This window comes from Callionymus lyra, chromosome 10 (genome assembly GCF_982586985.1).
Source record: "Callionymus lyra chromosome 10, fCalLyr1.hap1.1, whole genome shotgun sequence".
NCBI classification, from domain to species: domain Eukaryota; kingdom Metazoa; phylum Chordata; class Actinopteri; order Syngnathiformes; family Callionymidae; genus Callionymus; species Callionymus lyra.
The window spans coordinates 26,213,988-26,230,603 of record NC_141827.1 but is presented as its reverse complement, the minus strand read 5'-3'; the positions used below and the strand labels follow the sequence as shown (position 1 = coordinate 26,230,603).

Here is a 16,616-nt window from a genome sequence, read left to right as displayed (position 1 = left end):
CCTTCAGTATATTGAACTGTTGAATTTAACATTTAAAATTTTGTAACATTTGATTTGTTTTTAAAAAAAATTGAATTCAATCACGTGGATATTGAAAAGTTGAATTTATTTTTATTGAATAATTGTTTTTCTATATGGCAGTCAAGTATCTCGGTACTCTTTTGGTTTTGTATACTATTATACCAACATGTATTGAATTTGAAAATCTTCAAATGTTTGAATATTGAATTCTAAAGGCAACGAATAAAAAAATTGAATCTAGAAAATATATTTTTGAATAATTGGAATTAGGATATCAAACTCTGTGTGGGAAAAAAAAAATGCAATTCACTTTGAAAATATTCGACACTACAACGTTTCAAAAATACGAAATGTAATATTCAACCATTCAGTATTCTGATGGCACATATTAATACATATGTTTTAATACAAAATATACATTTTTAAAATGTTACTAATTTGTTTTTATGTCATGTTTATTATTTACCATCAATGGATTTGTGTATCTATATCCAGGGTTTGGGTGATTTAAGAAGTTATTATTATTATCAATAAGGTGTAACGTCGAGGAAGAAGCTCCGGCAGATGTTTGAAAGTGTGTTTGGTCACGTGATCGCCCCCCTCGTCTCCCTTCTTGTTCGATGATCTTCTCTCGCCCGCGTCGCCCCGACAATGACCAAACTGCAATTCCTCAACGTGTTCCTCACGGAGCGGCTCATGCTCGCCGCCCAGGAGATCTACAAGTCCGTGGAGGACACCATCCTGGAGTACCAGGAGGAGATATCGATCCGCGAGCGAGAGAACGACTATCTGAGGCGAAGACTGCGGGACGCTGGGATCGAGATATGGCCAGGTTAGCTCAGCAGAGAAACAGTCGCCATAACGCCTGAGTTCACGTTTAACTGAAACATCAGGAGTGAGTTTACGAACTGCTGAGGAGGCGACATTAGTCTCGCGAGTAAACATTTCGCGCGTGTCTGTATTTGTAACTTTAGCCGCTAGCTAGCTGCTGTTAGCCGCTAATGCTATAGCAACCTTTGTTCGTTAGCTTCAGGCTAACCTGTGTTCTTGTGTATTAAGTTGATGTAAACTCACTGAAAGTTACAACTGAACGTGCTTTGTGGGTTTGCTTTTGGCCTCCAAAACAGTGGCTGGGAACCAAACTTGACACCACTGCTTAAACGGTCTCCTTCCCACTGCAGTTAATTTGCGATGAGCATCTATTCCTTCAGTTACTGCATTTTAAGTTAGAAGTCAATTAGCTGCAGCTCGTTATTATTATATCCTCGTTATTACGATAGTAAGAATGATTATTTTAACGTCTTCTTCTGAAACATTGAGTAGGAACATTTTAATAACAATCACCACAGGCTGTAAATGTAGCATCTAAATATAAGAAATGAGTGGTTTATTTCTGCTATATTTTACTTTTTCCAAAAGGTTTTTACGTCTCGTTATTGCCATTAGACCTCACCCATACATGACCATATCCATAATGAAATACACATTAAACTGTATATTCAAGACACCCAATCGGGTAAGTACAAGTACAGGACAATACAAAAGTAAAATAAAAAATAACAAGGCAAAGCAAAAACTACTCGTGCTAGAACTAAGCACACAGTTCGTAACTGCATTCAAATGTTATAAATTTCAAACATTTAGACCTAAGAGGAAAGGAGAAGAAACACAAATCTGAAAAATGCACATTACTACCATATTAAAATGCACAGAACAATTGGTCACCAGTCCTTGGACATAGTTTTGAATCACAGGACTCCATCTTGTCTTAAGGAACTGTAAGTTGCAGTAGTGAATGTTTTAATAACAAAAATAGACACTGTTGGAGAATGTGGTTGATGACCTGCAAGGACATTCCCTATATATAATGATGCATCATTTAAAAATATATTGCCATATATTACCATATTGAAGGCTAATGGACAAAATCTTTATTTACAAAAAATATTAAAAAAATTATTTGATTTTGTTTTTGTGAAATAAAGAGTTAAAAAAAAAAGATTGCAGTTGGACTTTTAAAGTCAGATATGTGCATAACAATTAAGGGTTTTTAAAACGATTTCCAAAAGCCTTGTAACGATTAAAAGATACAAAAAATACAATATAACAATTTGATTACTTACAATTAAAAAAGCAAATACTTTTTTCTGTTGCAATTAAACCAACTGTGAAATCCATGATTCCGGACAAGAGAGTGCAGTTGACTCCAGCAGCTTTTAAAGCTGATGTATGGAGATAATTTGGTTTCAAAATAGGTGAAAGCAGTCATGATATATCATGAGACGTGAAGTTCTGATCTGTAAATTCTGACCATTCTACAAATATATCATCGTTCCTACAAATAAATGTGATCAATGCCCCTGTGTTGTGATGCATATCGTCAGATTCTTGTTTATACACTTGCCTACTCACGATACAATTTTACATTTAATAATACATTTATTTAAATCCAGCCTTGAAACTGAACCTGCTCTCTTGCTCTTTTCCAAGATCGTCCATCAATGGCTCTCTTGGAAGAAGAGGATGCAGAACATCCACGGCGAGAGTGGAGTCCCAGCATGGGCCACGAAGAGCGGATTCCTCTACAGGTGAAGGACAAACGTGATCTCCGACCCAACCAAGCTGAAAACCAGCTTCATGGACACTGCAGTGCCACGGAAAACATGTTCCCCCCCTCGCGCGTCTCCAATGAATACACCCCAGAAGTCCCACAGACCTCGAACATACCTCAGACTCAGGGCGTCGAGAACAGCGAACGGGATCCGGGGTCGCGCAGCATGGCGCGGCACGTGAAGGCGGAGACTTGCGGCGCGAACAGAAACGCCGCTTCCGCAAACAACAGCGTGCAGCCTCTGGCACCCGTCAACCCGAACTGCCAGAACGAGAACAACATTGACATTATAGGTGTGGACAATGGAGGACAGATGGTCGGCGCTAAAGGGTCAGGGAACGCTGTCAACAGAGGCCCCACGCCTCAGGTGCGCAGCCAACCGTCCAACAACGTGGACTGTCCTCATCAAAAATCACCACAGGGCAACATGGCGTCTTTCAGCTGCAAAGTCTGCGGTGAGGCCTTCAGCCACGTGGGACACTTGCACGTGCACGTTCAAGTGCACACGCGGGAGAAACCGTACCGCTGCGGCGTGTGCGGGAAGTGCTGCAGTTCCTCAGGCCGCCTGCAGGAGCACCAGCGCAGCCACACGGGAGAGAAGCCCTTCCGGTGCCAGATCTGTGGAAACGGCTTCACTCAGATGGCTCACCTGAAGGTCCACATGAGGATCCACACCGGAGAGAAGCCGTACAGCTGTCCCGTGTGCGGCAAGTGCTTCAGCCGTTCGGACAAAATCAAGAGGCACCTCCAGACCCACAGCCGCGAGGGATCGTACTTCTCAGGACAATGACGCCTTTCATTACCGACGAGCAAACTTTTGAGTCGATAAAAACACACTCGCTGAAACTGCCGACGGGTGAGAATTGAACCCTCATCCTAACCCCAGCCCCTCCTGCACTGTAGTTTCAACACAGAGTTTGTAAACGACAGTTTAGTCTGAATTATTCATGATTTGTATTAGTCACGGAGGATTGAAACTCTGAGACACAACTAGTGATTAGTTAGCCTTAATGAATTTTCTTGTCTTTCCTTATAGTATTACTAGCACAAGTCTTCCACTCATCTTCAAACTCTTGACAAATATTTTGAATCAATGACACAGACGATGGAAGAACTACATGAAGTTTCGTAAAAAGCCAAACCCAAATATTTTAGATTTGTTTGAGGTCACACATCTATGTAATAAACCACAAGTATTCACAGCTGTTTTCTTGCCTTCCATACATCTGATCATTCTTTTCTCTCGATATGTATCTTTTTTTTTTACATTTTCTTGACTGTTGCACAAATAATTGTTGAAGCTATTGGGGGATGTTTCTTTCAGGTGCTTCCAGAATTGTAGAAAATGACAAACACCAGTTTCTACTCGCACTCTCGTCCACTAAGGGTTGGAATTATTTTCAGGGTAATCATTTTCCTTTTTGTAGTTGTAGACCGAAATGCTAGTCCATATGGTGTTCAGGGCTCACTTTTCTTCACCAATAATACACATCTAAAAACATCCAAATACCTCCATACTGCTTTTCTGTAATGTCCCTGTTGTATTGAAGCCTCTACAAGATCATTTTTAAAAATAAAATGTAATAAGTCTATATTTAAGCTTGATTGTAACGGAGGCTCAGTTTCAAATAAAAAAAAATTGCAGTTTTGGGTGAACTCCCTTAAACCAGTTCCTGAAATTGTAATTTTAAATTCATGTTAGATAGATAAATTAACTATCCTGATACCCCTATGTGAAATATATATGGCTAACAATGGGTTAAGTCAATCAAAATTGAAGAATGTTGTATAAGCCTACAAATTGTTAACAAGCTATTAAACATAAACATATTGAGCCCTACAATTGTATCTCTCCAGGGATTCCTACTGCACATGAATGCATCAAACCCAACTGTCATTCAGTGTAATTGTATGCCTTCAGGTTTGTGCCACATTTAGGACTTTGCATTAGTACATAACAGTAGATAACAGTACATCTGCCTTAACTTACAGAGAAGTTGTCCCACATTCATACTGTGACTTCACTAGTGATGTGCTGATGAGGCTTCATGACACGGCACCAAGTGTATCATGATCATTAACTTAATGTTGAAAACCGCTAGATGGAATTCTCAGCTTTATAATCATTGTCTCTGATCTACTCATTCAATGAAACCTGGGATCATTTTCAAACTTCAAACAAGAGTGACATCTGGTGGCCTTTCAAAAATGAAGACGTTATCAGCTGTTTCATGAAACGTCATCAACCCATCATCGAAGCCCCTGACAAAATATTTGTGCTATGAGTTGAAACTGTTTCCATTTTTTGATGGGAACGTTGGACATGATTGTATTTCTGACTTCATGGTTAAACTATTTGTGTATCTGAGCCTTCACAGTGTTATCTTCCCTCACCATCATCGACTTTGACTTATTTTTCCCCGAGGGCGTTAATTCTATAAGCAGAAAACTTCAGAGGCTCAGGATTTAATAACATGACCACCAAACTACAAACAAGATTTATTTTTAATTTGTTGTGGAAAAACATCAAGTAAGATCTCCCATTGCAGAAACACTCATGTGTACAGTGTTGTGGATTTCAAGACTATTTTTTAATAAAGTAGCAGTGACACCTGTGGACAGATGTTACTGTAACTCACTTGTTTCAGACTTCAGCTCTTGTTTCGATCAGTTTTGGTGACGGTAAATAATAAAATGAATGTATTGTAAATATGGCAATAGCAGTAGTAAACAATAAAAAAAAACACCCATACAATTCAATGTTGTTTATATATTGTACATTTGCTATAATATTTGTTTTTAATCATAAATGAACAAAAACATGAATGAAACCGTTATGTAAGAAAACGTATATGAAATAATATAAGAAGTGTTGATAATGGCGGAAACAAAGTAATTCCTCATATGTGTTATCAGTATGCAGTTCTATATTAAATTAAATAATAAATAATTATTAAATACATATAACATTAATAGAGATAATAAAATAACTTGAGCATTTGCGATATATTTCAGAATCCTTAATCCAAAACATCAATCATAGATTAAAAAACATTAAAATATTCTAATTAAAACTAAATAAATCCGTTTAGAACTTAAGTCTCGTTGCTCCTTCTTGCAGTAACAACTACAGACCACTAGATAGTGCTGCCCGTCGATTTACACATTTATATACGAAACTGACAGAAGACTATAAGTAACTGATGTTAAACTAAGAAGTTACTAATAGTTGAAAATAAACACACGATGAAGTTTAACTGTGATTCTAACATTTATTTTAGTCTTGTATCCATCTCAGAGTCCCGCTGCTTTGGTCACATCACATCCATCTTCCCTTCAGAAGTGAGGAGACAACTTTATCTCCTAAAACACTTCTGTCTGTGGAGACCAGTGGAGATGGAAACGTTTTATACTGGCAGGAATTTTAGAGAGTCTAAGAAGATGTTGCTTCGTGATGGATGACTTTGAGCTGCGTTAGATTTATGTGCTTAGAGCAATACCAAGCTTAAATTGGCATTGAAAAATAAATATTTGCTGAGAAAAAATCAAATACATGTTCTTTTATTTATTTTTCAATAACACGTGGTTCCCGACTCTATCTATCTATCTATCTATCTATCTATCTATCTATCTATCTATCTATCTATCTATCTATCTATCTATCTATCTATCTATAAGATGCGATTTCTTTCGATATACGTATTTTTCCGCCAATATTTTCTTTTCAATGCCAATTTAAGATGGGTATAATCTAAGTCCATATTGTTACAAATGTGTCAGAGGTTTACTTGAATCTTCAATATTTCAATGTTGCTTTGATGCTGGTTATTTTACGGCCGTTTTTTTTCACCAGTGGGCTTAATGAAACTAGATTACAAAATTAAAATGGCTTTTAATGACTGAAACAAGCAACAAAAAGACCTTCTCCCAAACTGCTTATGTATTTAAACTAATATCTTCATTTCTTTCCTCCTCAATATTATTCATGATATCTTTATTGGACAGCAGGTGGCAGTAGTGATGATTTGATGAAGCTTCATGAAGCAGTGTCATGTTGTTCAGAGGTCAGTAGGTGGCGTTTTTTTTAAAGGTAATCTGATTTCTGTTATCAAAGTATCTTGAAAATTGGTTCTTCAGAAGGGAAACAAGGATACGGAGTTCGGATTGGTTTCATGTAATTCGATCCTTGTTAAATACGAATCATGCCTTCAATTTGTTCTTTTCAAAAACCTTCCGTAGGATCTTCATACCTTCGTCCCACAAAATGCAGGGATCCAGATGGTATTGCGAAACACCACCAAATATCCAGAATCAGTTTCTTGTTCTGTTTTTACTGTACATATTATCTTGAACATTTGAAAACATGTATGTGTTATTTTGCCAAAACAGGAAACCTCCTCCACAAGTGTTCAGAGTACACATGTGTCAGTTGTACTGGAGCGTTGAGAGGTTGTCCATGTGGCCCAACAACCTCAAATACTTCCTTAGAATGGTCTCAAAAAGGAGTTTCTGTGATGACTGTGAAACAAAGCAGATACTTTAAAACTATCCTGTGGGTCACTTTTTTTTCTAAAAACAGGAATTCAAAACTCCCACTCTCTTGTAACAATATCCAGCTTGTCGTCTTCCAGCATCGCCATAAAACTTCTCTGCTCTCTCTCTTTCGCATCCATCATCCACCCCGCCCTGGCTCGCTCTGTCTTGCTCTCCGGACTTGTCCACATCATTCACTCTCACTACACAACCTGACGGAGGTGGTGAGATTTATTTCCTGGGATCCTTCGCTCAGACACAGAAGTCCGTGACAGGATGAGTCACGGAGTGGACAACTCTCTGCAGGGTCCCGGGAGGTGACACCAGCAACTCCCAGATGAATCTGCTCACACCAGGCTCGGATGCATCACAACATGGACGTTCACAAAATGTGTCTTTCTGGTGACACACAAACACTGGCCTGGTGTTGTGTTGTTGCGAGGCCGGTCCGTCGGTCTCTGTCAGGAGGATCCAGGGGTGACTGAGGGGGTGAGACAAGGGAGAAAGAAAGCGCAGTGAGGGGGTCCGTTGGGTGAGCTCACTGGACCTCATTAGTGAAGAAGCTTCATCAAAGACTCACTAACAACCTGCAGCCCACTGTGACCCTGAGGGTCAGTGAGGGTTCTCATGGTGCCCCTCTATTGTCTGAGCCAATACAAGCAGTGGACAGTAGGGCTGGAGAGATGCTGAGGGAGTGAGTGAATATGTTGATGTTTGAATAAGTGAGTGAGTGAATATGTTGATGCTTGAATGAGTGAGTGAGTGAATATGTTGATGCTTGAATGAGTGAGTGAGTGAATAGATGTATATTTGTATGAGTTAGTGAATGAAAAGATTTATATTTGTATGAGTTAGTGAATGAATAGATTTATATTTGTATGAGTGAGTGAATGAATATATGTATATTTGTATGAGTGAGTGAATGAATAGATTTATATTTGTATGAGTGAGTGAATGAATAGATGTATATTTGTATGAGTGAGTGAATGAATAGATTTATATTTGTATGAGTGAGTGAATGAATAGATGTATATTTGTATGAGTGAGTGAATGAATAGATGTATATTTGTATGAGTGAGTGAATTAATGAATAGATTTATATTTGTATGAGTTAGTAAATTAATAGATGTATATTTGTATGAGTTAGTGAATGAAAATATTTATATTTGTATGAGTTAGTGAATGAAAATATTTATATTTGTATGAGTTAGTGAATGAATAGGTTTATATTTGTATGAGTGAGTGAATGAATAGATTTATATTTGTATGAGTCAGTGAATGAATAGATGTATATTTGTATGAATGAGTGAATGAATAGATGTATATTTGTATGAGTGAGTGAATTAATGAATAGATTTATATTTGTATGAGTGAGTGAATGAATAGATTTATATTTGTATGAGTGAGTGAATGAATAGATGTATATTTGTATGAGTGAGTGAATTAATGAATAGATTTATATTTGTATGAGTTAGTAAATTAATAGATGTATATTTGTATGAGTTAGTGAATGAAAATATTTATATTTGTATGAGTTAGTGAATGAATAGGTTTATATTTGTATGAGTGAGTGAATGAATAGATTTATATTTGTATGAGTGAGTGAATGAATAGATGTATATTTGTATGAATGAGTGAATGAATAGATGTATATTTGTATGAGTGAGTGAATTAATGAATAGATTTATATTTGTATGAGTGAGTGAATGAATAGATTTATATTTGTATGAGTGAGTGAATGAATAGATGTATATTTGTATGAGTGAGTGAATTAATGAATAGATTTATATTTGTATGAGTTAGTGAATGAATAGATGTATATTTGTATGAGTTAGTTAATAAAAAGGTTGATATTTGTATGAGTTAGTGAATGAATAGGTTGATATTTGTATGAGTTAGTTAATAAATAAGTAAATATTTGTATGAGTTAGTTAATAAATAAGTTAATATTTGGATGAGTTAGTAAGTGAATAGGTTGATATTTTTATGAGTTAGTGAGTGAATAGGTTTATTTTTGTATGACTTAGTGAGTGAATAGGTTAATATTTGTATGAGTTAGTTAATAAATACTTTTATGTTTGTATGAGTTAGTGAGTGTATAGGTTGATAGAGTTCTGGACAAAAACACTTTACATTCAAAAATACATGTTATTTTGTATTTCAATATTCTATTATCACCTCAGGTCAACCTGACACTACATGCCAGTCATCAATTATTACTGACAACCAGGCAGAGAAACTTTCTCTTATATACCTTAAATGTCAAAAATATTTTGGACCCCGAAGACAAACAAAACAGAATGTTGAAATATTTTTAGCAGGTCAACACGATAGAAATCGTGAAATAAAGACAGTAGGGAGATAAAGGTCTGTCTGTGACTGAAGCTAACAATCCACTCTGATGAACGGCTGCTCTGCCCTCCATAAGTGACTGATGAAGACCATGAATAGAACTCTGTCTTTCAAACCTTCATCTCCTGACACGAGAGCTGTCGCCGCCTCACCTGAGAAAGTTTTCTTGTAAATCTGCGCGAGCTGAGAGAAGGTACAGGAGCACGCCTGGAGGTCAAGGAGGAGACTGTTTGCAGCTGGTGCTGCATCACAATCAGCTGCGACTCGGCTGAGAACACAGATGAAGATGGAGGAAACAAAGTAAGGTTTGAAAAGATAATAGTAGCTAGAGCAGGTGGAACATTGATGAGCATCTTCTTGAATAAAATATTAATTATCAAGGTTTATTGGTAGAGCCTCATCTTTTATTTGTAGCAAACAAAAGAAAAATATCTATTTTTTACATGGTAGAGTTTGGATTAGCACTATTTCTAGACCACCAAACCTTTCCTGATACTATCAGTCATTTAAAATGTTCTTCAAAATTAAAATTAAATTTAACACAAACAGATAGATTATGACACCTTGATACATCTGTGGCTTTGAGAGCAATTCAGAAGCTCAAATTATTATTTAATGAAGACATTTTGACTTAAAAAAATAAATATATATGTAGGTTATGTGTATTAAATTAGAAATATGAAACAGAAATTTTGTGTTTTCAAAGTTTTAGTTGCAAAACATTTACACTTTGATCTTGAATTTTCTTTATATTATTATATTTACTTTTCACTCTTAATATTTTGGATAATCTTTATTTTTTGTGATTCAAACTGTTATTTAAAAAAAAATAAAACAACATTTATTTCATTAATAAAGAAGACTTTATATATATATTTTTTTTCTTACTATTATTTTAAGATACCATTATGTATATTGTCTTACAGATATTTATATTTTTTCTTTCTTTTCATTATCTTATTGTTACAAACTATGTGTGTTTGTTGATTCTTTTTAAAAACTGTTAAACATTTTAAGAGGCATTCCTGAAACCAAATTTGTATATAATAATTTACTTTTTTTCTTTTTAAATGATGAAAACATATTTAACTAAGGTAACCATGAACCTACCTTGGTAACGTTAAATAAATCTGTGTGACTTTGTTATCAGGAATTCGTTGTCGTTGCATTACTGAATATAATAATGAAACAGTATGAATGAAATAAAATTAATACAATAAAAAAAACATTATTATCATATATAAATATGCAATGAATAATACATTACATTTACATAAACATTTTTTATGATCCGAACAGCAGACGATAGAAAGAGTTTTTGAACCGTGTAATGTGTCCCATTTTGGAGAAATCATTTCACCAAAAAACATTAAGGTCTCGATTTTACCATCAGACTGAAGCCCTTAATGAGTCGACCACTTGTTTTCTCTGTATCAGTCTAGGAAGGTCACAGCTGGAACTCAATGAGTGGAGGTGAAGTGATGTCGTATCAACAGCCCCATCATAAAAAACTCAAAGCAAAGGTCATAGTAGTTGATCTCCTGCAGGTGAAACTGGGCATTTTTTAGATTCATTTGGCTCTTATGGATTTTTCTACAAGTAGAAGTTTGATCTGCATTGTTACCTCCTTAAAAAAAAAAAGTTATATCATATTTAATTGTTCTTAACTATTTCAATAAAAACTTGAAAGAAAAAAGGTTGGTGGCCCAATAGAAAATGTCCCGTTTTTCTTCTAATATTGAATTGAATTTCCATTTAGAAGATCTTGCATCATCTGGGACAAACGATGATGACCACATACAGTAATGAGAGTCTGACTCTTAAGTCTAGTCGGCTCCGTATTCAAAACAAGTAGACTTGTTTTTCTCCATCATCATAAAGAATTGGAAAAATGATTGCAAAGCTGTGTTAGTGGTAAACAAAGTCACAAACACTTACAAGGTGATATCGCCACCAACTTCTACAAAAATAAGACAAGGAAAAGAACACAATAATCTTCCCTTCTTTTCTTTTTTTTGCAGTGTTGAGACATTTTTTGTACAATCCAAGTTAAGAGTAATTATTTTATGAAATTTCTTTTTGTTTAGACATTATTAATAATCTTCCAGAGAGTTTATTTTGTGAAATGTACTACCTAGTGTTTATAATTTTTAGACTAGAAGAAAGATATTAGGTAGATTTTTTTTGTTGTTGATCGGAATATTTAATACAGATGAGAATGTTCGAGGAACAGTTGAAAATGTGTTAAGAGACAAAACCGTCACAAACGATTGTTTAATATTAACAACCTTTATTTCCCAAAACTAAATGACAAATAAATGAAATGTCCGTGGAATATATAGATATATAGACAGACTATTAATCCCCCTTGAGATCTCCTTCGGGAAATCGATAGTTTAATAAAATAAAGACAAAGTGCAAATAAAGAACAAAGTGCAAGGGATGACAAAGTGAAAATATAAAGAGCATAGATCAAAGGAAATAAGACAAAGAAAGGATACAAAGATTAACATAGAATAGAATACATCATTCTTTCACTCCACTACTGCCCCCCACGAATTATAAAGTCTAATAGCAGTTTAAGATTCTGAGAATACTTATAAATCAAACCCCTCCAGGTGGGTGTGGAAGTCTGAGCAGAAGAATACATGGTGCTAGACAGAAGTATAACAACAACAATGAGCTCCTGAATCTTCAACGAACCCGTAATCGCTCTACTGTCTACAAACTCAATTCCCAGCTGCAGATGTGAGAGATGGCCGAGCCAAGGTAAACTCACTTCTGTGTGAGAGGGAACTGAGTGGTACAGCAATCAGACAGAAATCTCACGTCTATTTCAGGAATGCAAAAACACCGGCGGGGACAAAATGTTGTCTGGTTGCTGATACAAACCAAACACTGTATTTTCTCTTAGCTGCTGTCGTGATAATAAAAAACAGAATGAGAATGAATATATTTCTACAGTCTATAAAAAGACATTTGTTTTTTTATGTTGATAATTCTTATCGCCTTCATTAATGTGCAGGATATACTAATTTAATTTAAATGTATTATTGTATATTTATTTAACTTATACAACAAATACTGAATGTTATATGAAATATAAACAATATAAGACATGCATAAACCTACTTATATATAAACCAATTCAAATATAAGTTTGTTTAATACAAAAAAATCTAGTTATTTTCAGTAATATTTGTTTTTGTAACCGTGAGGCAATGCCTTCTTGTACATCATGGGTCTGTCATTCAGGGAGCTCTGTATTTGTTCCCACTCAACCAAGAGTTGCATTCTTGGTGCATTTAAGTGGTTTTTATTTATATATTGCTGCTGATATCGACTCGTTTCTGGATTTCTTGTCCAAATCCAGTCATTTGATTTGGCCCAATGGATGGTTGTCTCAATATCAAAGAATGTTGTTCGTGTTGAGGTTGTGAAGTATAAAGAGTGTTTTAGATCAGTCAAGAGAAATTATATCAGTTCGTTTGGGGAAGATGAATTAAGCCTCGAAGAATTAAAAGACCCACAATCTCTGTTTAGGTAACATAATATTTTGAATGTCTTTACATTCACTTGGAATAAATTTGTATCTGAGGGCCAATTGATTGATTATTTATCTATTAATGCTGTCAAACGGTCTCTGTTCATAGAATGGTAGAAAAGTGAAAAGTAAAAATACTATATGTAAGCAGCAGACGGGTGGAGAGAATCCAGGAGTGTTTGACATTCAAAGTATGGGCCGCTTTAAAAGGATGAAGCTTCCACCACAGGCAGATGCTTTCATTTTCTAGGAGCCCAGAGGCAAACCTGCGAGAACTGGAGAGGAAATAAAAGCCCTTTAAAAGACGAGTGGTCACCGATGCTTTCACATCGCAGACATGTTGCTCTAAACCACTTTCCTGGCTCTTCATGTGGACATTTTTATTAAAAAATGTATGAGAAAAATCATTATTTTAATGATAATATTATCTTATTAATGCATTTTACAACCATATATCAGACATTTTTTTCTCCCTTTAAAACATTTTTATTAAAAACATTACATTTTTTCCTGTGATAAAAATGTCTAATTCCTAAATGAAGAATTTAGAATCTCTACTTTAAACATATAAAGTGTTACAGCTAGTGATAAACTAGCTCAGCCAGCAATAATGCATTTCTACAACTTAAGATTCCCTTAATTCTGCATTAAAGTTGAAAAAAATGAATTCATTCAAACAGTTTCCAAACTACAATGTGTTGAGATTAAGCATCGCAGAGCCTATATAACAACCCAAAAGAATGAATAATACATTATTTTGAAGCATATTTACACATTTCATTAAACAACTTCTCTCGCAGAAATCATGTATGGTTTATATTCTAATAACAAGGCATTAAAACGGTCTAATAATTTACTTTAGTTTGATCTTTTAAATGACAATACTGGGCTGCAGCGTCTCAACATTTACCCAAGTTTGTTTTTGTCCGACAACATCTGGTCCACACCCTTTTTAACAACTTCAACAACAACAACTAGAACGAGTGAGACACTGAGGTTCTTTTAATAGATGATGATTTTCGGTTTCCCATCTAGCGTGACTCCACGGAATACCCTAGAATCACTCATTTGTATTCCAGCTCACATCCCAGCATCTTTCCTTAAATGTTAAACAACCACTTTATCCTGAATCGGAATCCATCAAAGTGAGCTTCAACAGCCTGCAGCCTGCTGATGTTCCCTCTTGGCTGTTTTGTATAAAAAGCATGAACCGATATGTTTAGAAGAAAAAAGGTTGTCTGTATGCTGAGGCTAGCTGAGCCATTTAAGGCCCTGCTCAAGGGTAAGTGAGGTGAGGCGATTTGCTTTTGTAAGTCATTTTTATTTATATAGCGCTTTTCCAGACCAGGGTCACAAAGCGCTTAAACAATCAAAACAATATTCAATAAAGTATATATTTTAAAGATCAAGATAAAACTGAAAACACAACAGGAGTTCCAGAAAATCAAGGAAAAGCCTGAACAAATAGAAACGTCTTAAGATGTTTCTTAAAGGAGTCAGTAGATCCATCAAGCGCAAAGAGAGAGGAAGATTGTTCCAAAGCTTAGGAGCAACAGCCTGGAAAGATTTCTCTCCTCTGGTCCTGAGCCGTGTGTGAGGAACCATAAGTAGATTCTGATCCACAGACCTCAGAGCCCGAGCTGGGGTGTAAGGCTGGATCAGATCAGTGATGTAAGGAGGAGTCTGACCATGTATAGATCTGAAAGTAAGAACCAGAATTTTAAAGTTGATCCTGAAAGAAACTGGAAGCCAGTGAAGAGTTTTAAGGATCGGAGAAATGTGAGTTCTTCTACTTGAGCGGGTTAGAATTCTCGCTGCAGAGTTCTGAATCAACTGCAGACGAGACAGATCCTTCTTGTTAAGACGTTGTTAGTCTTGGCTTTACCATACGCAGACAAGTAACTAAAAACTTTTCAAACTGAGTGGATCGGGAAGTTTATCCTTTAATCGTGGGACTTCAATTTTAAATATATATATATTTGCTTGATGTAACAAATCTCCACTTTGATATCCAAAAGTTGAGTGGTACCAGGACTCACAGAAAGAAGATATAGTCCAAAGTATTTCAGATTTTTTTGGCATCACTGTCCTGTTTTATTTCTAAAGAAAAAAGAAAAAAAAAGTAAAATAAGCCAGAAACTCTTGTTCAGTCAATACACTGGTTAGGATAAATCTTTACTTCAAAAATAAACACGTAAACTAGGGGTGGGACAGCTTGGGTAAATAACGTTTTGAAACTATTGCGATATTTGGCCCACGATACGATAATATCACAAAATCTGCAATATTAGATATATTGCAAGACATGTTCTCAACACTTTATATCACGATATATGCACCTCAAAAAAGTACAAATAACCATTAAATCCTCTGTACCAATAAATCAACACTGTACAGCTGGACACATTATAGTGTATGAACATTAATAACACGTCTATTGTAAACCAGGACTGACATTTAAAACATTTTAACATTTTCAAACATGGTCATGATGAGGGACTGACTGCATTCTGAAGAGGAAGACTTCAATATTTGAAACCGAAGTAATGTGCATTGGATTAAAATATAAATATTTACCTTGAGTGTAGCAATAGATTTTTGACACAAAGACCCATTTGGATCCAAGTTTCAACTTCCTGGCTGATATGTTGATATAAGTGCTTGAGCCATGACGCTGCCGCTACTTTATTTCAGCAACAATGGTCATCACACATTTCAATTTGAGTGTCATCAGACTATAAACTCCAGTCTCTTTTGTTTGTGTTTTCCAATTAGATGTAATATCATGCCTGTCGTTTTTTTTCTGTGTTGACCATAAATCTTTCGCTAATTTGGAATAATTTTCATTTTGTTTTGTCGCTGGCTCGATGAAGCGTATGGCGCGAGCCGGCTAAGTGGCTCCTCTGAAACTCCCAACAGTCGCTCATCTCACACTGATGACTGTAATAACGCCGTCGCTGCCGTTCGCTCGCTCGTGCAGACAAACCTCCCGAGATGTTGGCGAGCTCCTCCGCACTCTTGTTTGCTCACCAGATGATGTGGCCTGATGGACAGGTAAACACTCACTCTGAGACCTCAAGAGACCTCTCACGTGAGACGGACCTGAATTGTTTTCTTCTCCAGAGAGCATTAGTCAGTCATGCAACAGCTCTGGAGTATCACAATCAACAGGAGGAATCTGACTCTTCACACACCATTGATCTGAGGCATTAGCTGCACTTTTTGTGGATTTAATCAAGTCTGGTTTTCACTCCCGATGGCAGATAAAATAACAACGTTCTGCTTTAAAGGAGCAATAGAACATGAGACCAACTAACATTTAGACAGCGTCGTTTTTGACGCTTCTTTAGAACAACACTTTTATTGCTCGACAGTTTGTACTGAACCACTTCTATGACAATACTACTTATACTACTTCTTATAATACCCCCACTACAAGAATGACGACTATTCATTTTTACTTAACCATACTGTATATTTTATATTCTCTCGCACAATGCTTTACCAGTGTTTATTTATTTTATTTTAATTGCTACTTTTTAAAAAAAAAAAATC

At 35.8% G+C, this 16,616-nt stretch overlaps 1 protein-coding gene across 1 annotated transcript; it reads left to right on the top strand.

Moving 5' to 3' along the window:
- The first annotated feature begins 648 nt into the window (after positions 1-648).
- Positions 649-5,275, top strand: LOC148071250 (uncharacterized). Its single transcript, XM_087801549.1, has 2 exons — positions 649-853; positions 2,512-5,275. The coding sequence occupies exons 1-2, from the start codon at positions 673-675 to the stop codon at positions 3,420-3,422; spliced, it is 1,092 nt and encodes a 363-aa protein (XP_087657675.1). The 5' UTR covers positions 649-672; the 3' UTR covers positions 3,423-5,275.
- Positions 5,276-16,616: the final 11,341 nt, after the last annotated feature.